Here is a 22,220-nt window from a genome sequence, read left to right on the forward strand (position 1 = left end):
AGAAGAGGTTTGCTGTGGGGATTTGCTTCTAAACTGGGCGGTTCCCGAGACACTGGTACTTACATTTTTCAAAGACCTTTCCAACGATACCTCATTTGTCAAATTTGGCCCAGCCATTCTCTTGTAATTGCCACCTGTAGCAGTAAGCAGCCATGTCATAAAGACTACATTTCCCATGACTCCCTGCGCCAGCTTCCTGTTAGCTGCTGCTCTCTCCCCCTCCTCTCCCCCCACCCCCAGGAAATTATAATAAATTATAATAAAGTGACACCCACAGCTCCTTCCCTTGTGGTTATCTCCTCCCATTATCCCCCTCCCAGCTCATCAGCCCTCTCCATGTGCCCACTAGCCCACTGATCCCTCCATCCATGTGCCCACTAGCCCACTGATCCCCCCATCCATGTGCCCACTAGCCCACTGATCCCCCCATCCATGTGCCCACTAGCCCACTGATCCATGTGCCCTCTAGTGCAGTGTTTCCCAACCAGGGTGCCTCCAGCTGTTGCAAAACTACAACTTCCAGCATGCCCGGACAGCCTTCGGCTGTCCGGGCATGCTGGGAGTTGTAGTTTCGCAACAGCTGGAGGCACCCTGGTTGGGAAACACTGCACTAGCGGTGTCACAAGAATGCCGCAGCACTACGCAAATAGCGTAGGGCTAACGTAGGCAGCGATAGGAGCCTAACGTTAGCCCTATGCTATTTGCGTAGTACTGCGCATGCGCAGAATAAATTAACTTTGGGGGAGTAGCCGACTCCGGGCGGGGAGGCGGGCGCAGGCCGCAGTGACTCATGGGAGCGATGAGTCACCGAGCAAAGATGGCGGCGGATCAAGAAGAAATACAGGTCGAGCGTCATCAGAAGACCCAGCTTCCGGATGGAGAGAAAAGCGAGGAGAAGACCGGGAAGAAAACCATATGGAAAACGTGAGTATATTAGAATGTTATATAACTTTGCACCATGCTCCAATTCCCCCATAAAAGGTTAGCTCCGGAGTACTCCTTTAAAACCTTTACACACATATATCTCAGTTAGAGATGAGCGAACTTACAGTAAATTCAATTCGTCACAAATTTCTCGGCTCGGCAGTTGATGACTTATCCTGCATAAATTAGTTCAGCTTTCAGGTGCTCCGGTGGGCTGGAAAAGGTGGATACAGTCCTAGGAAAGAGTCTCCTAGGACTGTATCCACCTTTTCCAGCCCACAGGAGCACCTGAAAGCTGAACTAATTTATGCAGGAAAAGTCATCAACTGCCGAGCCGAGAAGTTCGTGACGAATCGAATTTACTGTAAATTCGCTCATCTCTAATCTCAGTATATGGCACACAAGCATTACTCTAAGAAACTCTGGATTTCTACTTTTCTGTGACGTGTGTGAACAGCAGACCCAGAAATAGCATATCCATTCTCCTTTCATCCTTCTTTTCTTTCCCACAGCCCTTCACTCCACAATATCCATTATAACCTGAGCGTGTCATCGCTTGTATCTTATATTCCCGCACTTCTTCCCTGCGGCCTTCTACATAGCGCATTATGAGACCACCTTTCCTTCTGCATCAATCAGCAAAATTTGGCCCATTCCAAATGAACCCTTTCACGACCTGATCAATTTTTATTTTCACCATAAGTCTTTCAGTTTTCCATCTACAGGGCCATGTGAGGGCTTGTTGTATACAAGAACTATTGTACCTTTTAATTACATTACTCATTCTATCCCGAAATCTACCACAAAGAAAAAAAAAAGAAAAAATATTTATTCGATTGCGCAGTAGGTCCCAATCAGCTTTCTTATGCCACCAGCACCTACATTTTTTACACTTTAAGATTCAGCGATCAACTTTGATCCCCGCAACTTAAGAGTTAATGCCGGCATCAACAATCACGCATTCTCGGTGAGTCCTGGCTGCTAACAGCAGCTAGAACTCACCAGGTATAAAGCTCGCTCAGATATTGAGCGTGCTTCATATACCCCTCCCTCTTAGAGGTCATAAATATAGTCCTTGGTCCTGAAGGGGTACGCCACTACTTTTAGGATAAGGGGACATGTAGTGCAATGTTGTGGTGTTGTGTATTTCATGTTGTGGGAAATCCACTTGGCAGCAGGAAATCTGCTGTGGATTCTGCTAGAAGCAGACACAGAGGGCTACCACGCTGCAGCCCTGTGTGTGCAGTAAGGTTTGAAGGCGGGCCTGCATGTCACAGTCACATCTGCGATCTCCAGATCTAGGCTCTGTCTTTTCCTGTGCATGGAGTTGACACATGCACTGTCTATAGGAGCACTGCAGATACCAAAGTACAGTGATCCCTCAACTTACAATGACCTCAACATACAATAGTTTCAACATACAATGGTCTTTTCTGGACCATTGTAAGTTGAAACCAGACTCAACATACAATGCTATGGACAGTGCAGATCTGTGAAATGTGTCAATGACTGGAAGAACCGACCAATCAGAATGGGCAATTTACTGGTAAAACACCTGTATTACTGAAGTACAGTGGTCCCTCAACATATGATATTAATTGGTTCCAGGAGAACCATCATATGTTGAAACCATCATACGTCGAGTACATATGTCTATGTAGAAATGGTAATTGGTTCTGGGGCCTTGGAACCATTGTATGTTGAAAACATATCTCTATGGGAAACTGCCAATTGGTTCTGGGATGACCATTGTATGTGGAGTGTATGGGGACTGTTTAACAAACCAGGGTGCCTCCAGCTGTTGCACAACTACAACTCCCAGCATGCATGTACAGCCATTGACTGTCTGGGCATGCTGGGAGTTATAGTTTTGCAACAGCTGGAGGCACACTGATAGGGAAACATTGATGTATGGGGTGTATAGTGTGTATATGTATTGTATGTGATGTGGGACATTGCATACAGTACTGTACAGTTCTTTAAATACCTTCAGGGGGGACAGAATGTCCTTCATTACGATCCTGCCGACTACAGCTCTATAGGAAAGGAAGGGGAGGGCAGCCAGCAGCTCATTGGATGCCTGCAGCAAGATGCTATAGGCTATTGGCTGCACTGGGGGGGGGGCTTACATGGAGCTCACAGTGGAAGCCTGCGTGAGTTAGCAGGACAGCATGTGAGTAACAGGAGGCAGAACGGGGCACACGGGGCACATTAAACAACTATCTGTCAGTTGCTGAAGTTGTCAGCGCTGTCAGATAGCTGTTTGTATGATGGCCCCTACACACAGCAGCATCATATGTCGAGGCTGCCTTCAACATACGATGGGCTCTGAGAGGCCATCATATGTTGAAATGATCATATGTCGAGGCCATCATAAGTCGAGGGGTCACTGTATATGCACTGATTGGTGTCTGGTAGCGCCCCCTACAGTACAGGGAGGTACAACATGTTCTGTACTACTCTTTACCTGTGCCAGGGTTAGCTGCTCCTTTGGACACCAGGTGAGGGCGGCTCCATGTTACTTTTTAGGACACTGTGTAATGTACAGGACCCTGAAGAAGCTCCTGTCTTCTTTATAGACCAGTGTTTCCCAAGCAGGGTCCCCCCAGCTGTTGCAAAACTACAACTCCCAGCATGCCCGGAGTTGTAAAATTAATATTTTAACTTGATGGACCACTGTACGGTGCTCATACACATCCGGCGCTCTCATAGAGAATGCATGGAGTGTGTGCTGACTCGCCATTCTGTGCATAGGGAGTTCTGGAGATCCTGCAGATTTGGGATTAGTTTTAAAGTAATGAAGTACCCCTCTGTACTATGAGTATGTTTTGGAGTACTGGAAGACACCAGAGTACCCCCAGAGCTGCAAGCTAACAATGTTAACCATCGAAACTCTGTGCTCCCAGGATTCTAGAGGACCTGTCAGATCTCTGGATATAATAATTTAGTCAATAAAAATGCTCTCTGCTCTGTGTTGTTCCTCTGTTATTCTTCCAGCTAATGAACTAACATATTGACCATTACCATTTCCCTTGTAATTTGGATTTATCAGTAAGTAGTCTGACACTACCAACACTGACAGGACAGGATCAGCTTCAAAGGAAATAGTAATGCACAATAATGCACAGTAATAGTCAACTCGTACATTTCCAAGAGGAGTAACAAGAAAAAGGAAGAATGCAAGTATTTACTAGAACAGATCAAGAAAGCTGACAAATCCTTGTATTTTGGACCCACTCCTGTTTTACCTACAAATACTGACCAAAACACTACATGTGAACGCAGCCTAAGGCCAAGCAGCATGAAATTGGGTCCATTCATTTACTGATAAGCCAAATGGTTGATGGGTTCACGGTATCCTATCTCTGTGGTTGGAGCATCTAATGGGGAACGCACCACCTTCAACACGTCCTATCTCATTCGCATTCATTATTATAAGACATTAGCATCCCCCCCCCCCCCCCCATATTTTAGCACATAAAACCGATATTGTTGGAAATCTCAGTGTGCACAAATAAACTATGTGGAGAAATACTTATTATACAGTGGAAAGAACCTTTTGCACTCTACATAGCACCAAACCATTCTCTAGACCAGATAATACAAGTTGTACAATTCCCTGGTCATCTACTACAGTCATTCAGGAAGGCTCCATGGGGCCCTGTGAGTTGTTAAGAGAAGAGGAAAAGGCGGGGGCTGCTTAGGCAAAAGAAGGAATACTAACCTCCATGGGCTTCTTACAGGTTATGCCAACTCTTTATGATAGGAAGGGGTCTAATCTCTGGGATGTTCAGCGATCTTAAGAATCTAATTCCCATCCCTTTTCTAACTTTTCCTTGCACAATGACGCTCCTGGGCACCTGTTGTGTAGGGGACTGAATTGGGCTCCATTTACTGGAACAAGGCTGTGCTTTAGTAAAAAATAATAATAATAATACTAAAAAAAGGGGCCCACAACAGAACTGCTTCCCAATGAAGAGGTCCCAGAGGTCAGACCCTCACCCATCAGAAAGTGATGACATGGCCTAAATATCACAAGATGGTGATAACCCTTTAAGGGAAACCCCCCACGGGTTCTTTTCCCCAAAACACCTACTGCATCTTGTACAGTGGCCATTCGGCCTCCGGTTACAATACTTTTAACATCAAATTATCTTTTCTGGACCATTGTAACTAGAAACCGTACACAACATACAATGCTAGGGACAGTCCAGATCTGTGAAACGTGTCAATGGCTGAAAGAACGGACCAATCAGAATGGGCATTTACTGGTAAAACCCCTGTATTACTGAAGTGTATGCACAATCTGTCTGTCTGGTAGCGCCCCCTACAGTACAGGGAGGTATTACATGTACTGTACTATTCTTTACCTGTGCCAGGGTAAAGAATAGTACAGAACATGTAATACCTCCCTGTACTGTAGAGGGCGCTACCAGACAGGAATTCAGTGCATGCGCTTCAGTAATACAGGGGTTTTACCAGTGAATGCCCATTCTAATTGGTCCGTTCTTCCAGCCATTGACACGTTTCGCAGATCTGGACTGTCTGTACATTGTATGTTGAGTACGGTTTCTAGTTACAATGGTCCGGTTTCTAGGCAGCTCCATGTTACTTTTTTAGGACATTGCGTGTACTGTACAGGACCCTGAAGCAGCTCCTGTCCTCTACATAGACAGTGACTACAGCTCCCAGCAGATCTTTCTTACTTTTATATGTAAGGACTTGCTTTATCTATATTAGTTATCTACTTATTTTTCTTTAATTCTCACTTTTTCCTATTTTTTGGTTGACATTTTCCGGGCTTCAGAACCAATTACAGTGTTCCCCCAAGTTACAATATTAATTGGTTCTAGGACGACCATTGTATTTTGAAACCATTGTATGTTGAGACCAGAACTCTATGGAAACCTGGTAATTGGTTCTAAAGGCACCAAAATGTCATCCAAAAATAGGAAAAAGTGAGAATTAAAGAAAAATAAGTAGATAACTAATACAGATAAAGCAAATCCTTACATATAAAAGTAAGAAAGATCTGCTGGAAGCTGTAAATCACTGTCTATGTCAGTGTTTCCCAAGTAGGGAGCCTCCAGCTGTTGCAACACTACAGCTCCCAGCATGCCTGGACAGCCAAAGGCTGTCCGGGCATGCTGGGAGTTGTAGTTTTGCAACAGCTGGGGCCACCCTGCTTGGGAAACACTGGTCTATGTAGAGGACAGGAGCTTCTTCAGGGTCCTGTAAGTAAAAAAAGTAATGGAGTCGCCCTCACCTGGTGTCCAAAGGAGCAGCTAACCCCGGTACAGGTAAAGTGTACAGAACATGTAATACCTCCCTGTATTGTAGGGGGCGCTACCAGACATCAGTCAGTGCATACGCTTCAGTAATACAGGGGTTTTACCAGTGAATGCCCATTTTGATTGGTCGGTTCTTCCGGCCATTGACACGTTTCACAGATCTGGACTGTCCGTAGCGTTGTATGTTGAGTCTGGTTTCAACTTCCGATGGTCCAGAAAAGACCATTGTATGTTGAAACTATTGTATGTTGAGGCCATTGTAAGTTGAGGGATCACTGTACAAGGTTTCCATAGAGTTATGGTCTTAACGTGCAATGGTCATCCTTGAACCAAATCACATTGTAACTTGAGGGACGACTGTACTATGTCAACTGGGTTGTTATCAAGTCTTTAGTAATGCCAAGTCAATACCTATCGACAGCCACTGTGACCATTCAGGCTGCCAGAACTGGTGATTGTTGATAAGACCTACAGACACCATGATTACATTTATTTCCTGTAGCCTGGCATTCATGGCGCTACTTGGTACGAGATTATTGGGACCACTGTACATAAAATCAACGAAAGGAGCACCTCATCCTCTTCATCCCTTACAGCAGTGTTCTTCAACCTGTGGCGCTCCAACTATTCTCAAACTACAACTCCCATTATACTCTAACAGTTGTTGGCCTTCAGCTGCCAGGGCATAATGGGAGTTGTAGTTTTCCAACAGATAGAGCCACAGGAAACACGTTACTTTTCCCTCAACCTACTTGTTTCAGGTTTCTGAATTTAATACAATTCTCTTAATATATATATATATATATATATATATATATATATATATATACTGAATAAAAGGCAATGATTCTTGATGAAGCATCTGTCATGGGTAACGTTAAGGGCGGCACTTGTCCTCAGGAACCCAAAGGCCCATGATGTGGGAATCTCTGCATTAGCACATGAGTGCCAGCCAACGAAGGCCAATGAATGAATCATAACAGGGCCACTTAGGTTTCTCTCTTCTTTCGGGAGATCCTAATGGCTGTATTTAAGATAGATCGTTCCCATTGAGTATTAGGTCAGGCTTATATATGCAGATATAACACATTTCTGGATTCTTGAACCAGTTAAAAACAACCCCATAGGCCCTTGGTCTCCAAACTGTGGACCTCCAGATGCTGCAAAACTACAACTCCCAGCATGCCCGGACAGCCAACGGCTGTCCGGGCATGCTGGGAGTTGTAGTTTTGCAGCATCTGGAGGTCCACAGTTTGGAGACCATAGCTCTAGGCCTTCATATTCCTCTAAATACATAGCCTAAACCATTCCAAATGAGTATTTGTGCCATATCAGGCACGATGCGTGCAACAGTTGGAGAGGACAGACACTTGACAGGGTTGGGTCACGGTCTGGAACGCAGAAGAGTGCACAGACAAGGCTGGTGACATACAATAAAGTCATGCAGAATGGAAACATGCAGACCCTGCTTCCCCCAGGGCAAAACAAAAAATAAAAATAAATATATATATATATTTTTTTTTTTAAGATGACGATGCAACAAGTCTCTCACCGCCAGAAGTCGGGGTACAAACAAACGATGCCCCATGCCCAGAAGCTCCAGGACGCGACTTGCGTACTCGTTGACAAAGTTGCTCTTCTCATCCTGAACGTCCTGGGACTTTTTGACAGGAGGGGAAAGCTTGGGGGCTGGTGAGACAAAAGGAGGAATCCTTTCCTCCATGGGGGAGTCCTTAAAGGAAAACCCCCACCCCAAACACTTTTATCAAGCTTAAGAAGGAATGCCAGCAAGCGAACTGGCCTTGCGTTGCATACAGAATGTCAGTGCTGGACATCTAGGAGGTGGTGATGCCACTCAGCCTGGCCGCACATGGAAGTATCCTTAGGAGGTACACAAGCAGACATCCATTACGTAGCATGACATACGTGTGGATAGATCTATGCCCGTGTGTGTGTGTGTGTGTGTGTGTGTCTCTATGATAAGTGTAAAGGCACGACTAATGTAGAAATAAAAGACAGCGGCATCCCTAAAAAGGCGGACTGATGGGATGGAGCCGGCAGGGAATGAAGGGGAGAGATCAGGGCCCGGCTTCTGTATGTGTGTGCTTGGCTGGAGCTGCAGGAGCGAGCGATGAGATCACTGCATCTACAGACGCTGCTGCTACAGCCTCTCATCATGAATCAGTAATGAAGGAGGGAGTAAAAGGGAGGTGAATGAGCACGGAAGGAGGGAGGATGCTTCCAAAAGGATGTTGTAATCACAAACCAATAGGAATCCCGCTATCCCTTATCACCCCCACCCTGTTCTCTACCTTCCCTGTCTCCGCTCATCCCAGCCCTCACCTCTTATTTATATCCCAGAGTTATTGACACAGATTTTTCTTATTTTATTTTTTATTATTATAGGAAGTGCGGCTCACAACAATTTTATATCCATTTTGCTTGAAAATAAAAATAATAATATTAAGTAAAAAAAATAAATCAACAAATTAGAAAAAAAAAAATCCTGCAATGCCATGCTAGTACAGAGATTTCTATAGCAGAATTATAAAAAGGTGTGGTGCGAAGGAAAATTACCTGGTGGTAGATAGTGCCTATGATAATGGGTCTGCTGTACAGTGTCTTCAGATGATTTTAGGTTTGGGTAGGGAGTTGGCATTGGGGGGGGCACTAGGTATATCCCTGACACAGACATGGCATAAAAGTGAAATAATACAAGGGCTCCCTCTAGTGTCATACTTTGAGTTTGCAATCAAGTAAAAAGTGAAATGAATCTGCTTAGGAAGTCCTATTGAAGGCATAACCCATATAAGGGTACAGTCACACGTACAGGATCTGCTGCATTTTCTGCAGCTTATTTTTCTACCAATTGAAGTCAATAGGCAGCAAACATGCAGCAGATCATGTACGCGTAAACGCACTTAGAAAACACGGGCGGACATTCCACATGTTTAATGGTTTTGGCAGGCTCTAGGACCACTCGGAAATGCACCATTTCATTTACAGCAATGCATTTCAGAATGGAATCTGCATGCATTGACATGTCTATTCTTTCTGAGGACAACAGAATTTTCGAGGGAGAAATATCTGCCGCAGAAATTTTGCCGTGTGCACAGTGCTGCAAAATCCAATAAAAATCTGCTGGGACTCTGCTGCAGCGGAATTTTTGGAATTCTGCTGTGTGAACATAGCCTAAGGGTAGGGCCACATGTGCTGTTTTTTGCTGGGTAGCAAAGTCAGCTGCAGAAAATATGCAGCAAAATACAGCATGGGTCATACGCTTAGGCTAGATTTCCACACAGGTTTTTTGGATAACTGGCACTGCAGTTTTTGAACCAAAGCCTGAAGTGTATTGGAAAGAAATGGAAAATATAAAGAAAAAAGGTAAATTTCTCCTTCCTCATGGATGCACTTCTGACTTTGGCTCAAAAACTGCAGTGGCAAAAACACTGGAGAAAAACCTGTGTGAAAACCTGTTTACACAGCAGAATTTCTGAGTGAATTCCAGGAGAATATTCCACTCGGAAATTTCTGCTGCAGCAGATTTCAATGGGATTCTGATGCACTGTGCACAATGCGTAATCCCAATTTCGGTGTTCACATAAGAATAGACATGACAATTCTTTTTGCGTATTCCACTTGAAAAATGCACTGGTGAGCAGTCCAAACGCTCGCCGGAACATTCAACCGTGTGCGATGTCCGCCCATGTTTTCCAGGTGGGCATTCCGGATAGTTTTGGCCATGTGAACATGGCTTTAGGGTGTATTTTCACACACAGCATACACTTTGTATTTACACTTGTAAAATCCGTAGTTGCAGACACACAACTGCAGATTTTTCAAAGCAATTCTTGTAAAATCTGTGTGTGTGACTATATCTTATGGGCTCGTTCACACGGGCGGATTTCATTGTGAGTTAGCAGCATGTTTCCTGCTGCACATTCTTGTGTGACATGTTTGCAATTGTTTTTTTTGAGCAATTAATGCTTCTTAAAAAATAAAAAGTTACCCCTGTATTCTCATTTACTTTTGTAAAGTACTTTTCTGTAGCAAAATCTATTGCCTTTACAGAAGCCTTCCCATAGAGATACATGGAGGGGGGGGGGGGGGGGGGGGGAGCAGCCGCCGCTTCGTTTGAGAGTTGACACGCCCCCTGCGTGGGGGAGCCGGGGTCCCATGCAGGAGATCGCGAGAGGGTCCCAGTGGTTGGACCTGTGGATAAGGGATAAGTTTCTCCTTTAAGGGTATGTTCACAAGGGCTGATTACCTGCAGAATTTGCCATCAATGGGTCAGAAGGAAAATCTGCTTCTAGGGTGCGTTCCCACCTGGCGTATACGCAGTGTTTTTCGCGCTGCGTAAAATTTGCAACAGCAGGAAAAACGCTGCGTATTCCTCGCTCACTATAAACACAGGGCTTTCCGGCGGCAGCCCTATGCGCGTAGTGAGTTTTGTAGGCGGGACCGTGTGGCGGCGTGACTGTGGCGCACGGCTCTGTCTCCAACACTCACTGCACACATAGGGCTGCCGCCGGAAAGCCCTGTATGTATAGTGAGCGAGGAATACGCAGCGTATTTCCCACTGCTCCCACAAATTTTGCACAGCGTGAAATGCGCTGCGTATACGCCAGGTGGGAACGCACCCCTATTGCGGATTTTCAGCTGACCCGTTAAAGTCAAGGATAGCAAAATCCACTGCGGATTTTCCCCAGCAGATACGCTACGTAAATTCCGCAGGCAATCAGCCCGTGTGAATGTACCCTAAATATGTCTACACCGTAAATATGAGACAGAAAAATGTAAGCAAACCTGTGGCCAAACCCAATATGGTTCAGATATGTTGCTGATTTTCCTACATGTGGCTGCACCCTATGAACAGCATGGAGAAGTAAACTTAGGCTGGGTTTACACCGCGGTACACACAGTGGCCTCGTACACACGGTGGAATTTCATAGCAAAACAGGCAGAAAAATTCAGTTGCAGCAGTCCCAAAGTTTTTTTTATGGGATTCTGCTGCACTGTGCATGAGGCGGAATTTTAGCAGAAGAAACATCAGCTGCAGAAATTCCAATTCCAGATACACATCAATTCTTTCTATGGAATCCATTCCGAAATGCATTGCTGTCTATGGAGATGGCGCATTTCTGTGCGGTCTTAGCACCGGCATGTTCTGCTGGCCCGTGCTGTCTGTGTAATGTTTGCCCAGAAATTTTCCATTTGGACATTCCGCCGTGTAAATGTGGTGTGCCACAGTGAATGACGGGGCCACGGGGTGTAGCGGTGTAGGTGGATGGGGCAGATGGTATTAACCCCAGGGGCAAGGAGTTATTAACCCCTAATGTTCGTGACGCCAGAGTGTTTTTTGGGAACCACCCAAACGATATCTCCGCTATCCCAATGGCTAGGCAGTGAAATGAGAGTCCACGACCAGGTTATGGTTTAACGGAGGCTTTACTGAGGTAAGACAGTTGTTATAGTCTCTACAGCTCAGCCAGGATCCCAGAGATGTGGCCAGGAACACAGAAGGACATCACAGCTGGCAATTATACTTGTAATGGACTTTAGATTATTGACTTCAGGCTTGATTAGACTGTAGGCAGTGACAGGAGACAGAGAGAGACAGAGACAGAGACAGAGAGAGAGAGACAGAGAGAGACAGAGAGAGACAGAGAGAGACAGAGAGAGACAGAGAGACAGAGAGACAGAGAGAGAGAGAGAGAGAGAGAGAGAAAAGAGCTAATTGTAGTGGCCACCCCCTTATAAAGGGGAGGTGAGCCAAAAGCCCATAGGTCAAGCTGCGGGTCATGTGTTAAGCTGTTGACTCCCTGGGTAACATAAACATAACCTGTGACATTTCAAAGGTCCTTTAGACAATTACATTAGTCCTCCAAAGGTCCTTTATACTGTCTATACATTAGCATACTGACTATATACCTATTACAATAAATAACATTGTACCAACAGAAGAAGAGACACTGCAGGAGAGCCCCCAGGTCACTGAGGGACTCAACATGACAGGGCCTAAGTGTAGTACAGGACTATGTTCTGTACTGGGACATTACATGAACATACCCTAAGGTTTCTTTAGGTGCGTCTATCACAGGTATTGTCAAAAATGGTGGACAAAATAGTCCAGACACCATGAAAATGCGATACAGGTGTAAACTTAGCCTTACCATTTAAAGGGGTTATCCTGGAAAAAACTTTTTTTTATATATATCAACTGGCTCCAGAAAGTTAAACAGATTTGTAAAATTACTTCTATTAAAAAATCTTAATCCTTTCAGTACTTATGAGCTGATGAAGTTGAGTTGTTCTTTTCTGTCTAAGTGCTCTATGATGACACGTGTCTCGGGAAATGCCCAGTTTAGAAGCAAACCCCCATAGCAAACCTCTTCTACTGTGCAGTTCCCGAGACAAGCAGCGATGTCAGCAGAGAGCACTGTTGCCAGACACAAAACAACAACTCAACTTCAGCAGCTGATAATTATTGAAAGGATTAAGATTTTTTTAATAGAAGTAATTTACAAATCTGTTTAACTTTCTGGAGCCAGTTGATATATAAAAAAAAAAGTTTTTTCCTGGATAACCCCTTCAATTTACCAGCCTAGTGGTTACAACTAGAGATGAGCGAACTTACAGTAAAATTCGATTCGTCACGAACTTCTCGGCTCGGCAGTTTATGACTTATCCTGCGTAAATTAGTTCAGCCTTCAGGTGCTCCGGTGCGCTGGAAAAGGTGGATACATTCCTAGGAAAGAGTCTCCTAGGACTGTATCCACCTTTTCCAGCCCACCGGGGCACCTGAAAGCTGAACTAATTTATGCAGGTCATCAACTGCCGAGCCGAGAAGTTTGTGACGAATCGAATTTACTGTAAGTTCGCTCATCTCTAGTTACAACATACCAGATATGACAGTGCAGATTTTGGTCTTTATTGACCTTACGTATATGTTTTTCCAGGTTTCCTGCTTCCTAGGACAGTGTTTCCCAACCAGGGCGCCTCCAGCTGTTGCAAAACTACAACTCCCAGCATGCCTGGACAGCCGAAGGCTGTCCAGGCATGCTGGGAGTTGTAGTTTTGCAACAGCTGGAGGCACCCTGGTTGGGAAACACTGTCCTGGGGAGCAATTACCAGAGGCAGAGACCGGTGATTTATCAGTCCCGCTCAGCTCGGTGCACTGACATACAAAACCTAGATTTCAGCCATAGAAGAAGACTCCTGGTTCATAGTCGTATCTGTGCCTTGGAGCTTCAGTAATGAGATCATTGGACTGGGAGCACAAGGGGAGCACGTAATGCGGGATTGCAGGAATCACTCTGGATAACAGCAAAATTGACTTAGCCTAGCATGATGGCAGAAGATGAAATGATCATGCAATAGCATTTAAGGTGCAAAAACCCCGCAATGTTATTTGGTCCATTGAGAGTTAAATGTGAATTTGCTGCTTTAGCGTTTGTCGGTTATTAAAGAGAGGTGAAGCAGGAAATTGCATCTACTCCCAGCACTCACATTCAATAGCTGAGCTCCTCTGTATTATGTTTACTCTAAGCCAGTGTTGCCCAACGAGCGTGCCTCCAGCTGTTGCAAAACTACAAATCGCAGCAGCTAGATACCCACCACAATGGCGAACATCACACCGATGGCCGCCATTAACCCTTCAGATTCTGTGATCAATAAAGAAGGTATCTGAAGTATTAAGGGAACGTACAAAGACTCAACTGACCACCTGAAGTGGAATCGCGGGGTCCGAAGAGTCAAAATGGTGGCTGGAGGACTGCTCACCTGCCTCCAGGGCCGATCAGATGATACTGATCAGTGCTATGCCTATGCATAGAACTGAACAGAATTAGCAATCAAAAGATTGCTATAAAAAGTCCCCTGTGGAAACTGAAAATATGTAAAGAAAAAAATATTTTACGTATGAAAAAAAAATAATAAAATCAACATATGTGGTATCGCCCCATGAGGGAATGTCTGAACTATTAAAATGTAATGATCCTGAAGGTGAACGGTGTAAACGTAAAAAAAAAAACACCACAGTGATTTTCGGTCACATCACACGCCAGTAAAAAACAAATAAAAAGCGATCAAAAAGTCACATACTGTATACGCAAACGTGTTGCCGATAAAAACTACAGATCATGGTGCAAAAAAATCAGCCCTCATGCAGCCCCGTATACAGAAAAATGAGAAAGTTAAAGGGGTTATCCAGGAGAAACCTTTTTTTTTATATATATATATCAATATATCAACTGGCTCCAGAAAGTTAAAAAGATTTGTAAATTACTTCTATTAAAAAATCTTAATCCTTTCAGTACTTATGAGCTTCTGAAGTTAAGGTTGTTCTTTTCTGTCTAAGTGCTCTCTGATGACACGTGTCTCGGGAAACGCCCAGTTTAGAAGAAAATCCCCATAGCAAACCTCTTCTAAACTGGGCGTTTCCCGAGACACATGTCATCAGAGAGCACTTAGACAGAAAAGAACAACCTTAACTTCAGAAGCTCATAAGTACTGAAAGGATTAAGATTTTTTAATAGAAGTAATTTACAAATCTGTTTAACTTTCTGGAGCCAGTTGATTTATATATATATATATATATATATATATATATATATATATATATATAAGTTTTTTCCTGGATAACCCCTTTAAAGGGAGTCAGAATAGGATTAATAGGATAGAATTAAACATCCTTTTTTTTTCTTTTTTTTTAAAGCAGTAAAGTAATAGTAAAGCATATAAACATGGATATTATTTTAATTGTATTGACCCACAAAATAAAGTGCACTGCACAAAAAATCCCTGCTTGCACCCAAAGGTTGCAAAATTGCAAATGGAAGTTGTCATAACAAAGTACAATTGGTTGTGCAAAAAAAACCAAGCCCATATATGGGTCTGTGGGTAGAATAATAAAAGAGTTATGGCTCTTAGAATGTGAGGAGGAAAAAACAAACATTTTTCTGTGTCCTCAAGGCCAAAATGGGCTGTTTTATTTAGGGGTTAACCATGAATAAAAAAACACAGCTGCTTTGTTTCAGAAACAGTGCCACACCTGTCATCAGGTTGTGTGTGGTATTGCAAGTTGGATATATTTACTTCAATGGAACTGGGCTGCAATATCACACATAACCTAAGGATAGGTGTGGTGCTGCTTTTGAAAAAATATCCTCATCTGTTTTTTATAATCTTGGATCCTTTAATGGGTAGAAAAATTAGCAGTAGGAAATAAGCAGCAAAATCCATATGTGTGAACATACCCTAAGGGTACATTCACATGAGCGGATTTAATTGAGACTTTGCAGCAAGTTTTCCGCTGCAGGTTTGAGCCATGATTGAAATTCTGCAGTGGTTTATATTGACTTCAAAGTAATCCGCTGCAGAAACTCTCCTGCGGCTAAAACAATGGAAAACCAGATGATAACTCACAATTAAATCCGCCTGTGTAAACGTACCCTAAAGGGGTTATACGGCATTTTGCAAAACCTCATATCTTGCTGGAGCCAGGAAAAAATAAATAGACAAAAAAAAAAACAATACTTACCTAGACCTGGTCCCCGCAGCTCCCGCTTGGCTCCATCCGGTCCCCTGTTCTTTAGTCTACTTCCTGCTTCCACGGTGCAGGACCTGCCGGCTCAGTCAATTACTGGCTGAGACACCAATGCAACCAGTGAATGACAAAGGGGTATGTCACTTCACACTCACACAGCTGAATCACTGCGAACAGTGTCAGTCTGTAGCGGCACCCCCTATTGGCAAGGGAATGGTATCAACCAGCTGCCAATTTATACAAATAAGGGGAGATTCATCAAAAACAGTGTAGAGGAAAAGTTGATCAGTTGCCTATATCAGATCGCTGCTTTCATTTTTGAAAAGGCCTCAAGAAGCAATCTGATTGGTTACTATGGGCATCTGGTCAACTTTTCCACAGATCTTGATGAATCTACCCACATAAGGAAGGCTAATGAGTCCTCTTTAATTCAGGATTTAAAGGGGTACTCCAAAGGAAAACATTTTTTTTTTCAAATCAATTGGTGCCAGAAAGATAAAGAGATTTGCAAATTACTTAGATAAAAAAAAATCTTAATCCTTCCAGTACTTATGAGCTGCTGTATGCTACAGAGGAAGTTGTGTAGTTATTTTCTGTCTGATCACAGTGCTCTCTGCTGCCACCTCTGTCCATGTCAGGAGCTGTCCAGAGCAGGAGTGGTTTGCTATAAGGATCTGCACCTGCTCTGGACAGTTCCTGACATGGACAAAGGTGGCAGCTGAGGGCATTGTGGTCAGACAGAAAAGAAGTACACAAATTCCTCTGTAGTACACAGCAGCTTATAAGTACTGGTAGGATAAAGATTTTTTTATTAGAAGTAATATACAAATCTGTATAACTTTCTGGAGCCAGTTGATATAAAAAATACATTTTTCACTTGAGTACTTTAAAGCGACAGTCACTTTTCATATGATATCATTGCTGTATAGCTAGTGGTAGTTTAAGGCTATCTTAAAACGATGGGATTTCTGTACAGAACTCAGCATCGATTTCAATGGGACTCTGCTGCGCTGTTCACATTGCAGAATTTCCGCGCCGGAAACATCTGACGTGGAAATTGAAATTCTGGTGTCCGCAGAAAGAATAGACATGTCTATTCTTTCTGCAGACTCTGCACGGAAATGCATTGCTGTCTATGAGACGGTGCATTTTTGAGCGGTCTTAGCGCCGGCAGTGGAACGTTCGCACAGAAATTATCAGAGTGCACATTCCCCTGTGTGAACATAGCCTAAGACTCTTAACACACTGTGCTAAAAACCTGTGCGGGGTAGGTAAATACAGTGGGTGATGTCAAAGGGCGGCTATGAGAGAGTTGGGAAAGAGGAGAGGTGAGTGCCAGTATTTTATATACTCCACTGGGGTTGGTGGTAGACAGACTGTTCAGTTGCTTTATTCATTAAAAAAAAAAAAAAAAAAGGGCCCAATAAAATTTTTGTTAGTTTGTATTTTACAATTTTTTACTATTAGGTATATAATATCCTATTGGTTCACAAATGGTTCCTCAGCAGTTAAAGGGTTATTCCAGGAAAAAAAAATGTTTTTATATATCAACTGGCTCCAGAAAGTTAAACAGATTTGTAAATTACTTCTATTAAAAAACCTTAATCCTTCCAATAATTATCAGCTGCTGAAGTTGAGTTGTTGTTTTCTGTCTGGCAACAGTGCTCTCTGCTGACATCTCTGCTTGTTTCGGGAACTGCACAGAGTAGAAGAGGTTTGCTATGGGGATTTGCTTCTAAACTGGGCGGTTCCCGAGACACGTGTCATCAGAGAGCACTTAGACAGAAAAGAACAACCCAACTTCATCAGCTCATAAGTACTGAAAGGATTAAGATTTTTTTTTTTTTTTTTATAGAAGTAATTTACAAATCTGTTTAACTTTCTGGAGCCAGTTAATATGTATAAAAAGATTTTTTTTCCTGGATAACCCCTTTAAAGACAGAAGATACTGCAGTCCAGCAACCACACAGATGTATGTTATAGCAATAAGGAACACTCCTGGGGTCTGGCGGCTCCAGATGAGCAAATAAGCTGTTTAAGTAACTTAGCTAATTTTAAGTATTGGACTTACTGATGCAGGAAGGTACACTGCTGAATAAGGAGAAAGCGGTGGCCAAGTTTTCCATACTTTGCATTTGTAATTTATTTAAGACCAGGAGTCATGTAGGTACATGATAAATAAATCAAACTATATTCATTAATGCAACATTGGGATCAGCAAATCTTGCAGAGCAGTGTTTTTCCAACAAGGGGGCTCCCAGCTGATGTAAAACTACAACTCCCAGCATGCCCGGACAGCCAACGGCTGTCCGGGCATGCTGGGAGTTGTAGTTTTGCAACAACTAGGGGTACCCTGGTTGGGAAAACTGCTGTTGTGAATGATACCTAAAGGTGAATCAGGCACCAAACTGGATATAGAAATGGTTAAAGACAACGCAAATCATCACTAATTAATTACATCAGGATTAACCCCTTAAAGGGGTACTCCACTGAAAGACATTTTTTTCTAAATCAACTGGTGCCAGAAAGTTAAACAGATTTATAAATTACTTCTATTTAAAAATCTTAATCCTTCCAGTGCTTATCAGCTGCTGTGTGTTCCACAGGAAGTTCTTTTCTTTTTTTAAATTTCCTTTCTGTCTGACCACAGTGCTCTCTGCTGACACCTCTGTCCATTTTAGCATACAGCAAAGGTATGGAGTGACCTGGCACAAGCAGGAATAAAGCTGCGGTTTCAGTAATATGGAGCATGGTGGAGTGCATGTGTAACCCCGTGTGGGTGCCAGTACAGGAGGTGCAAAGTCCAAATCAAGGTAACAAGAATGCACTCACCAATGGCAACGGAGCTTTATTGCAGCATTCCAGGTAACAGAAGCAGGTGGATGGAGGGAGGCGGGGGGCGTACACCAGGACAGGCTGTTTCACGCCGGAATTGGCGCTTCTTCAAGCTGATACCTCCCTTCATCCACCTGCTTCTGTTACCTGCAATGCTACAATAAAGCTCTGTTGCCATTGGTGAGTGCAGTCTTGTTTCTTTCCATTTTATTAACTGTCCAGATCAGAAAAAATCCCCATAGCAAACATATCCTGCTCTGGATAGTTACTAAAATGGACAGAGGTGTCAGCAGAGAGCACTGTGGTCAGACAGAAAGGAAATTTAAAAAGAAAAGAACTTCCTGTGGAGCATACAGAAGCTGATAAGTACTGGAAGGATTAAGATTTTTAAATAGAAGTAATTTACACATCTGTTTAACTTTCTGGCACCAGTTGATTTAGAACTTTTTTTTTTTCCCAGTGGTGTTCCTCTTTAAGGACTAAGCCCATTTTCACCTTATCGACCAGATCATTTTTTGTTTTTTCGCAATTTCATTTTTTCCACCTCACCTTAATCAATTTTGCACTTACAGACCCATATAAGGGCTTGTTTTTTGCGCCACCAATTGTACTTTGTAATTACATCAATCATTTAATAACAAAATCTACCGCAAAACCCCAAAAAAATATTTTTTGTGGGGTGAAATAGAAAAATAAACGCCAATATTGTAATTTTTGGGGTTTCCATTTCTACGAGGTGCAATTTCTGGTAAAAATGACACCTGATCTTTAATTTGTAGATCCATATGGTCACAAGGATACCCAATTTATGTAGGTTTTATTTTATGTTACTACTTTAAAAAAATTCTAACTACATGCACCAAAATTAGTATGTTTAAAATTGTCACATTCTGACCCCTATAACTTTTTATTTTTCAGCATACGGCGCTATATGAGGGCTCATTTTTTTGCGCCGTGGTCTGTAGTTTTTACCGATACCATTTTTGTTTTGATTTGTTTTATTAATATTTTTATGGTATATGAAGTGACCAAAAATGCACAATTTTGGACTTATTTTTACGTGTACGTCATTGACTGTGCGGTTTAGCTAACCTTATATTTTAAAAGATCGGACATTTACGCACGCGTCGGTACCACATATATTTACTTTAATTTTTTATTACATTATTTTATTTTGAAAATGCGAAAAGGGGGGGGGGTGATTTGAACTTTTATTAGGGAAGGGGTTAATTCACTTTTATTAACTTTTTTTGTACACTTTTTTTTTAATCTAAAATATGCAATCTTCTGATTGTATATACTGATCAGTGCTCTGCCATAGCAAAGCACTGATCACTGTAACCAGCGATCTGCTGCTCTAGCCTGCTGCGCAGGCTAGGAGCAGCAGAACGGATGACGAATAGGCAGGTGAGGACCCTCTTGTCGTCCAGAAAGCGGAATAGGACATTGCGATTATGTTGCGATAGTCCCGATCAGCAACGTTGAGCTGCCGAGACACTTTCTGTTTAGTCGCCGTGATCAGCTTTGATCGCGGCGTCTAAAGGGTTAATGCCAGGCATCGGCCCGATCGTTGGTGCCCGGCATTAGCCGTGGGTCCCGGTTACCTGTAGCAACTGAAACCCAAAGGGTTTAACCCGTTCTCCACTGGTGGGAACGGTTTAAACCCTGTTAACGGGATCAGGGCGTACAGGTACGCCCTTGGTCCTTAAAGGGGTACTCCGGTGGTCAACGTGTTTTTCCGTTTCTGACTTACCCTATTTGTTTTGCTTCATTTCTATTCTTGTTATTTAGCCTACTCTATTTCCGTTCTTTGTTGTCTTTTTATGCCCCACTTTGTTTTCCTATCTTTGCTTCTATTTCCTGTTTCTTGCTGTGCTGAAAACTACAAATCCCAGCATGCCACATGCCTTGCTGGTTTGGGGCGGCTCCTTTTTTTGTTTTGTTTGTGTGTTTGTTCCACCCTTTACCCATCCTACTATTTTCCCGGGTCAGCCCCCTTATACACAGCACACTAATATAATCAGCCTTGGTTGGGATACACTGTCATACACACACAAAAGGGACTACAACTCCCACCATGTGTCATTCAGGATTCTTCAGTCTGTGGTATAACACCTGCCTCTGTAGTCTCCTGGGGGTTGTAGTTCACAACACCTCTGTAGGGCATACACCAGTGTTTCCCAACCAGGGTGCCTCCAGGTGTTGTAAAACTACAACTCCCAGCATGCCCTGACAGCCTTTGGGCATGCTAGGAGTTGTAGTTTTCCAACAGCTGGAGGCACACTGGTTTGGAAACACTGGTGTAACATGATGTGTATGCTGAATGGCTAGAACAGTGTTTCCCAACCAGTGTGCCTCCAGCTGTTGCAAATCTACAACTCCCAGCATGCCCAAAGTCTGTCAGGGCATGCTGGGAGTTGTAGTTTTGCAACAGCTGGAGGCACACTGGTTTGTAAACACTAACATACACACAACAGGGACTACAACTCCCAGCATGTGTCATTCAGGAGTCCCCCCCCTCCCCCTTCACATATAGGGGGAGATTTATCAAAACCTGTGCAGAGGAAAACTTGCCCAGTTGCTCATAGCAACCAATCAGCTTGCTGCTTTCATTTTTATGAAGGCCTGTGAAAAATGAAAGAAGCAATCTGATTGGTTGCTATGGGCAAGTTTTCCTCTGCACAGGTTTTGATAAATCTCCCCCATAGAGATCATTCCCAGTATGAGATTTATTCCCCTGCAGTCCATACATCCCCAGCCCCTGCACCTTCTCATCCTCCCCTTCACATAACACTTATCTTCTCTGTGAGCTCCTTCTCCTGTGCAGACCTGCGTCCTTAGAATACAGAGCAGGGGGAGGGGAGGTGAGGAGCTGTGTACTCAGCTGGATGAGATGAAGGGGCGTGGCTTATTCCTCTCATGCAGACAGAGAAAAAAAAAGCTGTGACATCTTGTCCACAACAGACTCAGAACTGTGGACAACAGTAAAAGAAAACACTCGGAACTACCGAACTTCCTGCCCAACAAACAGGTAAGAAAAACACACACATGCTGCCAAAACATATAACACATGTATATTGCAAAAAAACAAAACTTACAAAGAAGATGCCATATAGTCAAAAAAATTAACCACCGGAGTACCCCTTTAAGTACCAGGGTCCGAGGGCGTACCTGTACCTGTACCCTTGGTCCTGGACGGCATTTTTTTTTTTTTATCAACGGGTGCCAGAAAGTTAAACAGATTTGTAAATTACTTCTATTTAAAAAAAACCTTAGTCCTTCCAGTACTTATCAGCTGCTGTATGCTCCACAGGAAGTTCTTTTCTTTTTTGATTTATTTTCTGCCTGACCACAGAGCTCTCTGCTGACACCTATGTCCATATCAGTAACTGTCCAGAGCAGGAAAAAAATCCCCATAGCAAATCTTGGCAATTCCTGACATGAACAGAGGTGTCAGCAGAGAGCACTGTGGTCAGACAGAAAATAATTTTAAAAACAAAAGAACTTCCTCTGGAGAATACAGAAGTTGATAAGTACTGGAAGGATTAAGATTTTTAAATAGAAGTTAATTACAAATCAGTTTAACTTTCTGCCACCAGTTGATTTAAAAAAAAATTTTTGTC

General features: G+C 43.1%; 1 protein-coding gene across 4 annotated transcripts in view; it reads right to left on the bottom strand.

Annotated features, from left to right (window-relative positions):
* The window catches only part of RABGAP1L (RAB GTPase activating protein 1 like), a 430,423-nt gene that overhangs the window by 83,779 nt on the left and 324,424 nt on the right, over positions 1-22,220 (bottom strand). The window contains exon 1 of one of the 4 annotated variants that reach the window (XM_056532032.1): positions 7,768-8,368. The exons of the other annotated variants lie outside the window; for them this stretch is intronic. Within the exon in view, the coding sequence (XP_056388007.1) occupies positions 7,768-7,938 (171 nt within the window). The 5' untranslated portion in view covers positions 7,939-8,368. Of the gene's footprint in view, positions 1-7,767; positions 8,369-22,220 lie in introns of those variants that run through there. 4 annotated transcript variants of the gene reach the window in all.

The sequence above is a fragment of the Hyla sarda genome, chromosome 7, assembly GCF_029499605.1.
Source record: "Hyla sarda isolate aHylSar1 chromosome 7, aHylSar1.hap1, whole genome shotgun sequence".
In the NCBI taxonomy this organism is placed as follows: Eukaryota; Metazoa; Chordata; class Amphibia; order Anura; family Hylidae; genus Hyla; species Hyla sarda.